Here is a 13,439-nt window from a genome sequence, read left to right as displayed (position 1 = left end):
CAGGGAGCTCCGACGGCTGTTGGGCAGCTCAAGGGCTCACTGTGCCCGGGCGGGGGACGGTCCTGCCCGCCCCCCCCCCCCCCCCCCGTCGGGTCCGGGGCGGTGCCGCCTCCCCGCCGGCCGGGACCGGGGCGGGCCGGGGCGGTGCTGCCCCCCGTCGGGGCCGGGGCCGGGATCGGGGCGGCGGAGGAGCCCGGGGCAGCTCTCCCTCCCGCGGCAGCCATGGCAGAGGGCTGCGAGAAGGTGCCCATCGCCCGAGCGGGGCCCGACGATGTGGAGCAGTGCCTGCCCCCCGTGAGTGCTGCCGGGCGGCAGCGGGCGGGACGGGACGGGACGGGACGGGACGGGATGGAGTGGGATGGGGTGGAATGGGGGTCGGGACGGGTCGGATCGGGACAAAACGTGTCGAGATGGGTCGAGACGGAACGGGACCGAGCGGTTCGGTTCGGTTCGGTTCGGGACCGAACGGATCGTAATCGGGTCGGATCAGGATGGGTCGGGTCCGGTCAGGACCGGAACGGGTCGGGACCGGGACGCGGCGGAAGGGGGGCGGGGGGGGGTCAGGTCGGGACGCCGCGGTCCGCACGGCCGGGCCGAGGCTCCGAACGGGGGTCCCAGGGCTGGGGTCCCCGCCGGGCCGGGGGGGGGGGGGGCACAGGCTCTGCCGCCGGCGGGGGGGGGGGGGGTGTCCCTGCCCCGCACCCAGCACCGCGCTCTCCGCAGGCGTACGCGGCGGCGGCGGCGCCCCCCGGGCCGGGGCGGCTGCTGAAGGCGGGGGCCGCGGTGCTGATCGCCGGAGCCCTCCTGCTGCTGGCCGGGGCCATCGGAGCCTTCTACTTCTGGAAAGCCACCGAGCGGCAGGTGAGCGCGGGCGGCCGCCGAGCCTGGAAGCACATCCTCGCATCGAGACGGGGTGGGTTTTTGAGCTGTTTGATAATGTCAGCCCCAAAGGGGTTGCACGTAAGGAGGGGCACAGGCTGGAAACTCTTCTTGCGAGGTCGATAAAACGGTCTTTAAGCAGATTTCCCCCCCCCCCCCCCAAGCTTTCAAAAAAAAAAACCAAACCCAACCTAAAAAACCACCACCTAAAAACCAAACTCATGATCATTATCTTTACTGGCTGTTTGGATGGAGCCTCCTAGAAGCACATTTATTAATGAACATGAAACGTATCTTTGAGAGCACAGACGCTACATTGATTTCTGCTCGCAAATCCTCAGCAAACTCAAACCCCACGAAGTCCCCGGGGATTCACATCCTGGGCAAACTCCAGCTCCCAGGACAAAAAAAGTATTGAAATGTGTAAATTCCTTTTTCACATCATCTGCATTCTTGGTCCAGATTCTACCTGGACCCTCAAATATGTAATGCTATATTTAACCCATTAACAGGCACCATTATTTCACTCTGGCGGTTTGTATGACTGTGTGTACACATAGGCATTTATGGTTAGCAGCTGTGGAACAATTTTTAGTCATGATAAGTTTTATTATTTACATTTTCTGGGGTACATGAAAAACCCTGTATGCAAAGAACAAAACTGAGAAGCTGATCAGTTTAAGAACCAAACTTCAGAGCATTAGAACATGTTTGTATATGAACTCCTCTTTCTGTTTACATAAGATTTTGGTTTAAAACATGGTGGTGCACACGTGAATGTAACTTGCTCCGTAAGTGCAATTAGTATCTTTGAATTTACTTTGGAAGAAGTTTTGTACTGCCTCCAGCCACGCGCCAGTCCCCATCAAGGAGAGCCTTGTGCGAATCCCAGCAGCCAGAGCAGAGGTTCCCCGGTGAGATACACCCGTGCACATAGGAACAATTCAGATAATCAGAAAGAAAGTACAAGGTTTTACACCAAAAAGACAGGAGCGGTTGCTGACCTCCAGGATGCGCTGTAAGAGCCATCTGTTTCTGTAGGCTTTTGAAAAGGGAGAGGGACTCGAACGGGCAGGTAGACAGGGAGGGGGTACGGCGCATTCAGCTCTGACCGGGTGGGTGCATTTGCGGAGTACAGGACAAAGTTTCCTTTTTTTGATTGCTCCTGTCATCTAAATTCTGGTTTGCAAAATGTGTCATGTTCATGGTTGTCATTAAGCTTCCAAGTTGATCTCTAGGTAAAGATACTGGGAAAGGCAGCTTGGAAAAGTAACTCTGACCTTCAAACTCAGAAAGCTACACTTGACTTGAAAATGGTTAGGAAGCAACTGTAAAAATTATATTTAGAGTCATTCATAAAAAAATTCAAGGCATTGAATTTTAATTATTATTTTTATTTTAAATCTTTAAATTCTCCCATAACTGACAGGGGTAACAAAGTCTCAACTCTAGCTCAGCCCCTAGCAGGGGAGACCACATACATTGGTCTGGTTTTATGGACCACGTTCAACAGGAGTCCTAGACAGCAGAGAATATGGGACTGAATCTGTATAACTGAGGAACCATAAATCTTTAGCACCTTAGACTTTCCTGAGCAAAGGCGAGAGAAGAAGAAATTTGTCTCTAGCTGTCAGTGTAAATTTTTCATTAAAATGCTGTAAGGCTTTTTTAAGACCAAAAGTAAACTGCTTGTGCAGCACTTTTAGCAGAGCTGCACAAGAGAATCACAAAACCCCTCCACAGATTGTGGTCCTCCAGCAAATACAAACCATGCTGCAGCTTTCCTCATTGAAAATAGGATAAGAGCAAATACGCTGACAAGGAAAATACAAATCTATACAACTTCACATCCAATTTAAACAAAGTTCACATCCATCACAAGCTGGGAAGCATGTTCATATTCAAGAGGAACCTGTTTTCCCGCACCTCAGCAGAACATCTTAAGAGATAAATAGGGGTTGGCCTCCTTAGGAGTAGGATGTTCACTCCTGCTCTCCTTTGGGAATCATGCCAGCGTAAGAAGCGATTCCTAGAATATGACCTAGAAGAAGGTTTTTAAGTTGGAATAAGCCTGGATGTGGACTCACCCCACATTGTTTTTGAAGTAAAACTGTGAGTACTCCCTGGAGGAGGGACCTCAGGAGGTCTCTAGTCCTACCTGCTGCTCAGAGCAGGGACAGCTCTGGGGTCAGAGCTGGTTGCTCAGGGCTTTTCTCCAGTCAGGCCTTGAAAACTTCCAAGGATGGAGACTGCACAGCCTCTCTGGGCAACCTGCTCCACTGCCAGCCTGCCCCGACGGTGAAGCGTTGCAGTAGTGTGGTGGTAGTTGTTGGAGGGTTATCAAATGCCTACAGAAATAAAAGTTAGGAGCTGAATAGGGACATGACAGACAGATTGACCCCTCGCCTGGTATAGGAGGAAGGCAATAAGCAATTACTGATGTCTGCTACTGCTCTTATATCAATTCCAGGTGTACAATGTTCACTATACTATGAGCATTAATGGAAAAGTACAAGATGGATCAATGGAAATAGATGCTGGAAACAACTTAGAGACATTCAAAACAGGAAGCGGGAGTGAAGAGGCTGTTGAAGTTCATGATTTTCAGATTGTAAGTACCACCACCCTTGTCCTTCATGTAACATGCTCCAGCGCTGGACTCTAAGGATACCCTGCCCTGCCCCAGCTTCTCTGCCCCAGTCGGTCTTGGGTTCCAGCCCCCAACTATCCACACAAACATCCTTGCTCTCCCAGCTTGCTTTCACAGCGAGACAGGCAGTTTCCTCCAAAACAAAGTCTGAGTGCCTTTTGGGGATAGGCAGTGCCAGGTCCCACTGCGGGAAGCAGTATGGATCAGGCTGCATCAGGTTTGGCTCCACGTAACACTTTGCGCATTTTCAAAGCATTGAACAGAGCTACAGCATGTGCCCTTGGGATCCTGCTAGAAAAATGTTCCGGCAGGCTGTGACACAGCCCTTGCATGATTTCATATGATTTGAACTGGAAAAACCACCTCCCCCTCCCCAAAACATCACCCTTTTAGGAGCATAGGGTCAACACAGTAAGCCAAGTAGACATCAAGGAGAGACCACTGTACAGCGCTGGACCCACGCACTGCCCTGCGGTCAAGGATGGGAGCTGCTCTCCATGGCTTGGCCTGGGTTCATCCCCAGGGGAGAGGATGGAGGCATTTAGCATAGCTTATGCATCCGTGCACCGAACACATGGTACTGGGCCACCTGGGCTGACAGCAAACACATTTGGGTACCCCAGCATCTTGGCTGTGGCTGCTCAGCACAGTGCCTGGACTAACAGATGCCGAATCTCAGCAGAGCTCAACAGCTCGGATAGAGCGGTTCACTGAGCTGTACCACCTCTGAGCTACTAAAGGCACATCTATGTGATGTTGCAGAAACCTATTTACAGGGCCCAGATCCTGCAATTTACGTTCTCATGTGTGAAACACTCTACTTACTTAACTTCAGAGTTAAGCCTTCTCTAAGTCAAAGCAGCATCTAAAACAAAAGATGCTGCTGCTAGGAAGACTTACCCAGGGCTTCTGGAGCAGCCACCTTCCCCTTGCTGAATCTAGGAAGGTGAGGAAATTCAACTCCTTGGCTTCTCAGCAAGTACAAACAAATCCACGCCAGAAGACGCAGGACTCTGACTTTCCCAACAGCTGCGGTTCAGCCTTTATGAAACTCTCGTTAACATCACCATAGCAACATTATTAGCAGCTGAATAAGAGCAGCCACAACGAGCTCTTCTCATTTGCCTTCTCCGTTCCACATCTGTACAAAAGCACCAGCCCACTGGAGAGATGCTGAATTCATATTGCCTCCATGTGTGCTGCTGGTAAGCTACCGCCCGTCACAACCAGGTCAGAAATCAGCCCCCAGCACCAACCAGCTGAAGGGACCTCCCAGGGACGGTGCCCGCTTGTAATTACAGCGGGCCGGGGACAGGCTCAGCGAGAGCAAAGGGATGCTGCCAGTTGGGTTTTGAGCCAAGAATGCACATAAAGGCGAAAGAGATTGAAGAGATGCGCTTCCAACGGCCAAGTATTTACATTAGCAGCTTTGGATTGACTGGCACCGCTCGAATGACTGCACAGTCAGTGAAGACTTGGATTTGGCAATATTAGGATGCTCCTAGCACGCTCGGTGCACCATGAAGTCTCATTCCCTTGTGCACCCATCCCTGCGTAGCCATCTCCTCTCTCGCTGCTTTAGAATTGTTTTGATGGGTGTCTGTCCAACCGTACAGGACTTGCAGGCACACAGGACGAGACTCGGGTGCCTCAGTACCTTCCATCTCAAGCTGCACTAGATACCTAACGCATCCATGATGCCCGTACGAGGCAGGTGAGAGGGGTCACGATGACACCCATACCCCCCTGTCCTGGCAGCTAGAGGCTAGGCAGAAAACCAGCACACCTCAAATGGCACTAGATAATTCTATTTAGGTAGTTGAATGGAGCTTGTGCAACCCTACGAAAAACGCAGAAGTTTTGCCATCTACAACGAGGTATCTAAATTCCTAACATAAAAGAGAGCTCTATGGGTACCCAAAAACCTACAGAAGAAACACGAAAACTACAGACAAGGTTCCTATGCCAAAATGTTGATGCCCAAGGTACTGGCAGATACGACCCAGGACTTGCAGGAGACCTGCAGCCCTCTGGAGCTGCTGGGATACCCTTCTCTTGCTTAAAACTAGACATCCATGGTTTAGGCAACTGCATTTCACCCTTATAGGCCAAATGAAGGAAGTCCCACACAGAGATTTCTGCACCAAATTCCCCATCACGAGCTTCCCCTTGCAGTCACAGCCACTTATGTGTATAAATTGGACCAAGCTGCCCCCATATTTTTGTAAATCTGTGTCATAAGGGTACTGCACCACCAGCTAACACAATTTTGAGGCTGCCTACGTTAGGTGCTAAGTTACAGTTCAAATCATGTCAACTAATTCCTTAACAAAACTACTCCAAGTAGCCTACAGCGGGCATGGAAGCACTTATATAAAACACCCCCATCTTTCAGAAATAGAGCGAAAACTTCTAGACCCATTTGACCAAAATTGTAAAGCTAAAATGAGGAGGGCAAGGCGTTTTATTGCATCTGGTTTTAAATAAGATTTAAGCTTCAGACTAAAAATTCAGTGGCAACTTTAGCAGAGCTCGAGCGCTTTCTTGGGGGTGGTGGGGAGCTGGAGGGCTGCGCACAACCCCCTGCCTTCTGCTTTTGCAGGGCATAACTGGAATCCGTTTTGCTGAAGGAGAAAAGTGTTACATCAAAGCTCAGCCAAAAGCTCACGTCCCCGAAGTTGATGCTATGACTAAAGCGAGCCTCTCATCTGAGCTGGTAAGGGGTAATGTATTTACTTAAAACAAATCTTTGTATAGAGAGGGTCTTAAAGCAGTATTTAAATACAAATAAAAATGACATTTGAAAGCCACTGTGGATAGTGCTAGGACAGTTGAGGGTTCACACTGACTGATTGCAAGGGGTCCCTGAAAGGCAAGAAAAGCAAGATTGGTGTCAGAGGTGTCAGTGTGTCCAGGGGCATCGTCAGAGGCTGCAGATTAGTGAGCAGGGAAAGCCATAGACCAATTTCTACCAGATCCATGGGAGACCTCAGTGACAAGAGCATCTGCCTGAGATCAGGCTGTACACAAGGCTGGAAGGGAGAGCATGGAAGCAGCAGCTGCTTTAGTCAATGCACAGAGGGACTGTGGTAGATCCCAGGAGATTTCTATCAACACTCTTGAGCAGAAGCTCAAGCAGAAGACTCCATCACTCAAGTCCTCTGAAATAGTCAATAAAGGGGAATTGTGGAAAACATTATTGCAAAAATTCAGCTAACTCAGAAGAAATAATAGTTTAAAAAAAATGAAGAATTTGCCTTCTTAGCATCAGACTTCATTTTAGGATATTGTGGTACTAAATTTTACGGAATCTGTATTGCAACCACCACAAAAGCTTCAGTTCTCACCCAGATACCGCCAAAACCTCTCCTTACCTCACATTTGTAAAAAAGCCTATCGCTTTAGGTGCACAAAGCCGGAGTTTCCCCAGCGCTCAGACCCCCAAACCCATCGCTCACACAAGAGTGGCTCTGGTGACTTGAGTATGGCTGAGCCTGGATGCTGGCGGGGGCTCGGCCACCAGCAGGAGAGCACAGGATAGCCACAACTCCTTTTCCTGGGTTTGCTCCGCTCCCGAGAAAGTAAAAGCAGATACAGTTAGCTGGGAGAGAGGCACCGTTAAGGCTGCACCTACCTGCAATGGTGCTGTGATTACTGAGCATCTACTTTAAAATGAAGGGGAAAAAGGTCTCTCTAAACCCAATCAGCAAGGCACCAGCAATGTTACAAAGCCCCCTAAAGTTGGTGGGATTTTCCCCATGATGGGAAAGAGATCTTGCCCAAATTTGAGGCAGAGACCTACATCTTTCCCACCTTGCCTTATTTTAAAGGAAGGCTGGGCTATTTGACTTCATTAGCACTATTCCCTAAAGTCAAGGTTTCAATTCTTCATCTTTTTGTAAGAATGAAGTCACAGTCCTAAAGACATTATCCTAAAATAGTCAAAAAGTTATTTCTGATCTTCTACCTGGCTACAGTAAACCTATCTCCTTGTCCTGTTTTCTGTGCCTCTTCCCCAAAGATGCATCGCCTACACAGCCGCTGCAATAAATTGTACGCACCGAGGCCAAAACAAGCAGACGACTTAGTGCTACTGTTGGGATATTAACCTTTCCCTGTTGCTCAGCTTTCCAGGTTAGATGTACGACGGGAACGGCAAAGTAGTATTTATTTTTCTAGAGCAAGTCCTCTCTCCGATACGCACGTATTTAGGAGAAAGTATGCATATGCAGTTTTCGTACAACATGTATCACAACCAACGCTGCCTATAAAAGTGGTTGATTAAAATAAGCTTTTATAGATACCCAAACTCTGCCTGCTCACAAGTCAGGATCATCTCAAACAGAAACAAAGGATATTTTTATTTCTGAAAACTAGATTCAGATATTTCTGATGCTGATAAAAGCTTAAGTGGGAGAATATAAATAAAGAGCACTTCTCACTAGACAGATTGGATAGCGAACTTAAATGACTTGAGACCTACAAAAGAAATCAATAAACACTAAAGGAACAACAACTCGCCGGAATAAATTGATCTAGTCAGTTATATAACAAGTTTTGATGACTTCTATGGAAGCAATTTAGAATTTTAACTTTGAAATCATACTGGTTTTCATGATTCAAAAGTTGGTTTTCTTTTAATATTTCACTGTTCCTATAAAATACTTACACATTTTATGTAAAATAATACTTTGAACTAACAACTTTAAAGAATCAATCACTGGCATTCTCCTACATTACTTTGAAGATATGAACCAAAAACCTGCAGGGTACACTTCAAAAAGGCAGGCTCCTTTAACTTGCACTTCAAGCTTTTGGTCAATTGAATTGCTTTTACCAAACAAGACCTTTAATCAGACTGATCACGTTGACTTAAAACTGGAAGCTGGAGCAGTTCTGAAGCTATAATCCTCTCTAAAACTTCTGAACAAGATTTCTTTTTTCCCCTCTATTGTAAATATATCTTGGGAGTACATCAGATGAGAATGGGGCATGATAAGAGATTAGGGTCTTGTTTTTAGCTAGCGTATTTCATTGCTGCTTTGCTGAAGGTGGTAAGTCTTCAGTTTCTACCACCTGAAAATCCGGCACTTTGGGCTGAAAGATCTCTGACACCTAGTCCTTGTACATAGGGCAAAAGCCTTCCGAGAGAGATGGGTGAAGTCTTAGGCCCAGCAAAGCTGACAGTAGTTTTGCCATTTGTTTCAGTGGTGGCAACCTTTACTCAGGTTTTGGCTCAGTACAATTGGTTCACATTCATGAAATACAAGGATGCTCGGTATTAGCTGCAGCGGATGATTATACAGTTTGATGCTCAAGAATTAACAGCGAGCAGGCACATGACTGTTCACTGAGCAGCAAAGGATTTATGCTCTTCTATTTGCAGGAAGATGAAATCATGCCTGTGAGATTTGACGAAAACTCCCTTATCTGGGTGGCTGCAGACGAGCCTATCAAGCATAACAGTTTCCTAAGCCCCAAAATTTTAGAGCTTTGTGGGGATCTTCCAATTTTCTGGCTGCGACCAACATATCCCAAAGGTAACGCTTCTCTTATTTGAAAAGTATGTTATCCCTCTCTTCATCTAAATGCCTTCCCCAAATCAGGTTTGCCACCAAGACTTGCACATCGGGGAAACCAGGATCCTTTCCTCCCTTGCCCAGCCTGTCTTCCCAAGCCCTCATGGGTTGGTGCCAAGATTGCGGGTTTGGAGTTTATCCACACTTACTATACTTTTTCCATATTTGTATTTCCTCAGACAATTTATATAGCCCATGTGGGTGACTTACTATGAGATGAAACATTCCCAGAGAGGTCAGCCTCCTTCTACAGAAGGACAAGACAACAGCTTAAGCTAGCCCCCCAAATGTTTAGGCAGCTGACACCACGTAGCAGGAACACTGTACCTGGCCAAGAGTTGGGGAATATCAAGCTCCTGATCTGGGACCATAGCCTGTCCTGTTTCCTACCCTGCTTCTCCAGAGGATTTCAGTGGAGTGGAAGGACAAGACGCTTTAGCTAGGCAACTGGTGGATGAAGTTTATGAGGTCCTGGGGGCAGTCCCAGGACTGAAATACTCCCATCACCCAGAGCCAAGCAAAGGTGTTCAGGAGTCGCCAGGGAGACAGCAACTTCTCCAGGTGACTTCCAGGCCTGGGAGGAGAGGAGAAGGCTTGAAAATATTTACTCTTCCTTGGTCCAGTTAGTATTAGAACACTCAAGGCAGGGGGCAGGGGAGAAAAAAAAAAAAAAAACCACCACATTTTAGAGCACCTGTGGATCGAAACTATCAATATTTTCCACTTTTCTCATGACCTTGCATATCCCACTGGGCAAAAGAGCAGTATCAAAGCTGTCCAGAAGCTTTTTCTACCAGGTTCACTAGCTGCCCTTGGGAGCAAGGCACCAGTCTGTCACAAAAGCACTTTAAAAAAAATGAGATGCGTGTGACTGGTCTTGCTAGTGCTGGCAACTGCTGCTGAGTTAACATCAGTGACCACAGGGTGGGTCAAAAAACCCCCAACAAATCTCCTCAGACTCATTTTGCCTCAAGGGGAGAAACAGGGCGGGGGGGGGGGGGAGGCAATCTCACATCCCTTTGGACTGACGTTGGCTGCAGATACAACACAGGAAGGCAAGCAGCTCCCATGGGGATGCTCATCAAGTTTGCCACCACACAGTTTTGTCTTCCCCTCTGCCCCTTGCCCTCCCCATTTTTTAATATTTAAAGAAATCACTGAAACCTTAGATAATGTGTGAATAAGTACAAGGGCACGCTGAAGATAAGATTATCCTCTCGTGATTATTTCTTCAGATAACCAAAGGAGAGAAATGAAGAGAAACAAACGCCAGTCAGAATCAAACTTTGATACGGAAGACTTGGAAGCTGCTACTGAAGAAGTAAACACCAGGTCACCCACCACGCAGCTGACTCAAGAGCTTGATCACCAGTCTAATGAAACCAGACCAATGGGACAAGAAACCGACCAAACACTTAATCCAGACAACCCATATAATGTAAGCATTTGCACTGTAATCTTCTTTTAGAGCCCGAGACTGTTGTAGACAGGTACTACTGGTGATGTGGGGTTTGTTCGTCTTTTTTTTTTTTTTTTTTTAAATCTGTGCAGTCTTTCCCTGTTCAGCTTTTCTCTGAAATTACAGACTTGTGAAACAGCTAAGAAGCTCAAAAAAGTCTTCCCTCAGTCCTCCCTCCCTCATCCCAGTTTTCATTAGACTTCAGTGTGAAACAAGCACAGGTGCTTGCAGTGGCAAGACTAAGGCGAGTTGATGCCAAGTTGCTTTTCAGGGTTTCCAGGTCCATATGGAAGCAGCACTAGAGAGATCTGACAAGGATAGCACCTTCTGAAAACAAACCAAAGATGGTCTTGATCAGACAGCTGAACCCCATCATTTACTGACAATGTAAAGAGAGTCCAGTAGCTAGAAACATACTTTGCCCTCAAATAGAAGTTAGTATCAGAAGTGACTACTACAGAGGAAAGCAGTAGTAGTGTCTGGTTGCAAAGAGATTAGGATGAGGCCAAATAAATCTGTTTTCTCAGCCTCTCCTCTATCAGGGTAAAACGGCCCTAGTCTAGCAAGCAATTCACAGAGGAGAACCTGTTCAGAGACAGCAACAGTGGGCGGAGGATGACTATCGCAAAACTTGTTCTCGCTCTTCGAGATGAAGCAGCCCACAGAAAGAGCACAGGAGCCGCCCCGCTGTGTCCCAACACCTTTGCCGCGCTGCAGGAAAACCGACTGTACAGTAGGCACCCCTTCCAGTCTACTGCACCAGCGCCAGACAATTTACACCCACCATTTGGTGCAGCAGGAGTAAGTCATTTTAATACAACACTGTCACAAGATAAATGCCTCCTGCTTTGGAAGTAAGTCCCAGCTTTGACTTGACATTTATGCAACAGCAGGAGATCATTATACTGTGACAGCATTCTGCCGAGTTGACATCCCTTAATTAAACTTAAATTAATCACTCCAAATAAAGTGGATCTAAATCGACTCTCTCACGAGGTCAGCAAAACAGCAGCGGCACTGGAACGTAACTTCTCCTCACAGCTGCTAACGTGACCACGTCCATGGGGTCTGAGCTGCCCTGTCTCTGGAGGGCAGCAGCAGAACAACTGCCACAGGTCCCATCTTCCAGCCAGAGGGCCCCTGGGCCAAATGGAGAACGTCCAGTCAGATACGGTCACCAGACTTCCCTCAGCCTGCAGGGCGGGATTCACCTTCACTAACAGTTATCGCGTAGATGCCTATATCCAAGCTTTCTTTAGAGACTGATTCATTCGATTCAAAAGGACCATTAATTATACTGTAGGTCTTTCCTGTAGGGTGAAATGAACCCTCCCCAGAGCTATTTCTCTTCACCCACTATGAGTGGAGTCTGGACGATGAGCTCAGGTGTAGAAGTTCACACTGCAGGGATCTGAATTCAAGGATGATGAATCCTGCCCAAGGAAACGACGCCCTCCCTGCTCTCAGGGCTGGGAATGGGTCGCTGGGGGCCTCGACAACACCGAGCTGTCACTAGCGTCCTGTACAAGCCCAGACGAGAGATGGCACCTTTCTGTGCCTCACCTTTTCGGTGCGCTGCTAGTTTTCTGAATGCAAAATGCTCAGGTAAAAAGCTAAGTGTTACTCCAGCATTTGCTCTTTGCTGCTGCTTTTCTCGAAATAACACCAATGGGAAAAGAACAAATGAGTTTCAAAAAGCAGAATATCCAGGTTACTTTTTTCCCCAGAAAGGAAGAAAGGAATTTTGAAGGGTGAAGGCAGTAGCAAGAGCCTGCTTTTACATATTGTATGCATGCCTTGCTCCATGTAACTCCTTACTGTCAGATACAGAACAGGCAGAATTCTCGCTGTCCACAATGTACAAGTTGGCATTGTGGCAGAGGAGGAAAAAAAAAAAAAAAAAAAGGCAGACTGAAAGACAAGGGAGAAATATTCAGAAAACTGCAGGGTAATAGCTTACTGAATAGTTTCCTGGGAATGCTGTAAAAAGCATTAAAATACAAAAATTAAAACAAAACATTAAAAACATAGCATACACTTCAGACATTGTCATCTACGTAAAAGATCCAGATAACTGTCTTGAAATCTTTTCCATCACTAATATTTAAAACTTGGGAGTTTACTGCTGCTGGATCTTTTGCAAGAACTGTAGAAGAAAAATAATGAAGTTAGAGCTCCCTGTTGTTTCTTTCCATTTTACATGGGTGATTGCACTAATTCTACACTTCTACCAAACAGAGCAAGACAAAAGAAAAAAAAAAAAATAAAGCAAGATGCATGGGTCAGTTAGTGGGAGTCTGTTAACTTCAACAGGACCAAGATTTCAGTTTTTACCCTTTGTAGGGTTAACAGGAGCATCGGTATATTCTACATTCTCCAAGAATGAGAGCACCAGGATGACATTTAATATTTTACATTTCAGCAACTGGAAGGTGAAGGGATGGCTTTTGACCCCATGCTGGATCACCTAGGCGTGTGCTGCATTGAATGCAGACGAAGTTACACACAGTGCCAGAGAATTTGCGAGCCTCTCATGGGCTACTACCCATGGCCTTACAACTACCAAGGCTGTCGTACTGCCTGCCGAATCATCATGCCCTGCAGCTGGTGGGTTGCTCGTATCATGGGTGTTGTGTGAGAAAAAGCAATCAGAGCCTTGACAAAATAAGCAGGAATGCAATGACGACAAACTGGTGAAAGACTACAACCAAAGCAGCAGTACCAATCCTGGCTTTTAAAATCAAAAGTGTGTGTTACTGCACCAAAAGCCAGGTCAGCTATTCTAACTGTAAATAAAAATCTTGAGTTAATATTCCATTAGCTTTACAAGTTACCAGGGTATACTAGCACTTACTGAATTCAAAAACTAAGA

At 47.0% G+C, this 13,439-nt stretch overlaps 1 protein-coding gene across 1 annotated transcript; it reads left to right on the top strand.

Annotated features, from left to right (window-relative positions):
• The first annotated feature begins 222 nt into the window (after positions 1 to 222).
• On the top strand, positions 223 to 13,277 carry CNMD (chondromodulin). The gene is made up of 7 exons (XM_050910650.1): positions 223 to 294; positions 724 to 861; positions 3,350 to 3,490; positions 6,132 to 6,245; positions 8,916 to 9,069; positions 10,344 to 10,546; positions 12,990 to 13,277. Exons 1-7 carry the CDS (start codon positions 223 to 225, stop codon positions 13,203 to 13,205), a joined length of 1,038 nt encoding a protein of 345 aa, XP_050766607.1. The 3' UTR covers positions 13,206 to 13,277.
• The last annotated feature ends 162 nt before the right edge of the window (positions 13,278 to 13,439 follow it).

The sequence above is a fragment of the Gymnogyps californianus genome, chromosome 1 (genome assembly GCF_018139145.2).
Source record: "Gymnogyps californianus isolate 813 chromosome 1, ASM1813914v2, whole genome shotgun sequence".
NCBI lineage: Eukaryota > Metazoa > Chordata > Aves > Accipitriformes > Cathartidae > Gymnogyps > Gymnogyps californianus.
This window is presented reverse-complemented; position numbering and strand designations above follow the sequence as displayed.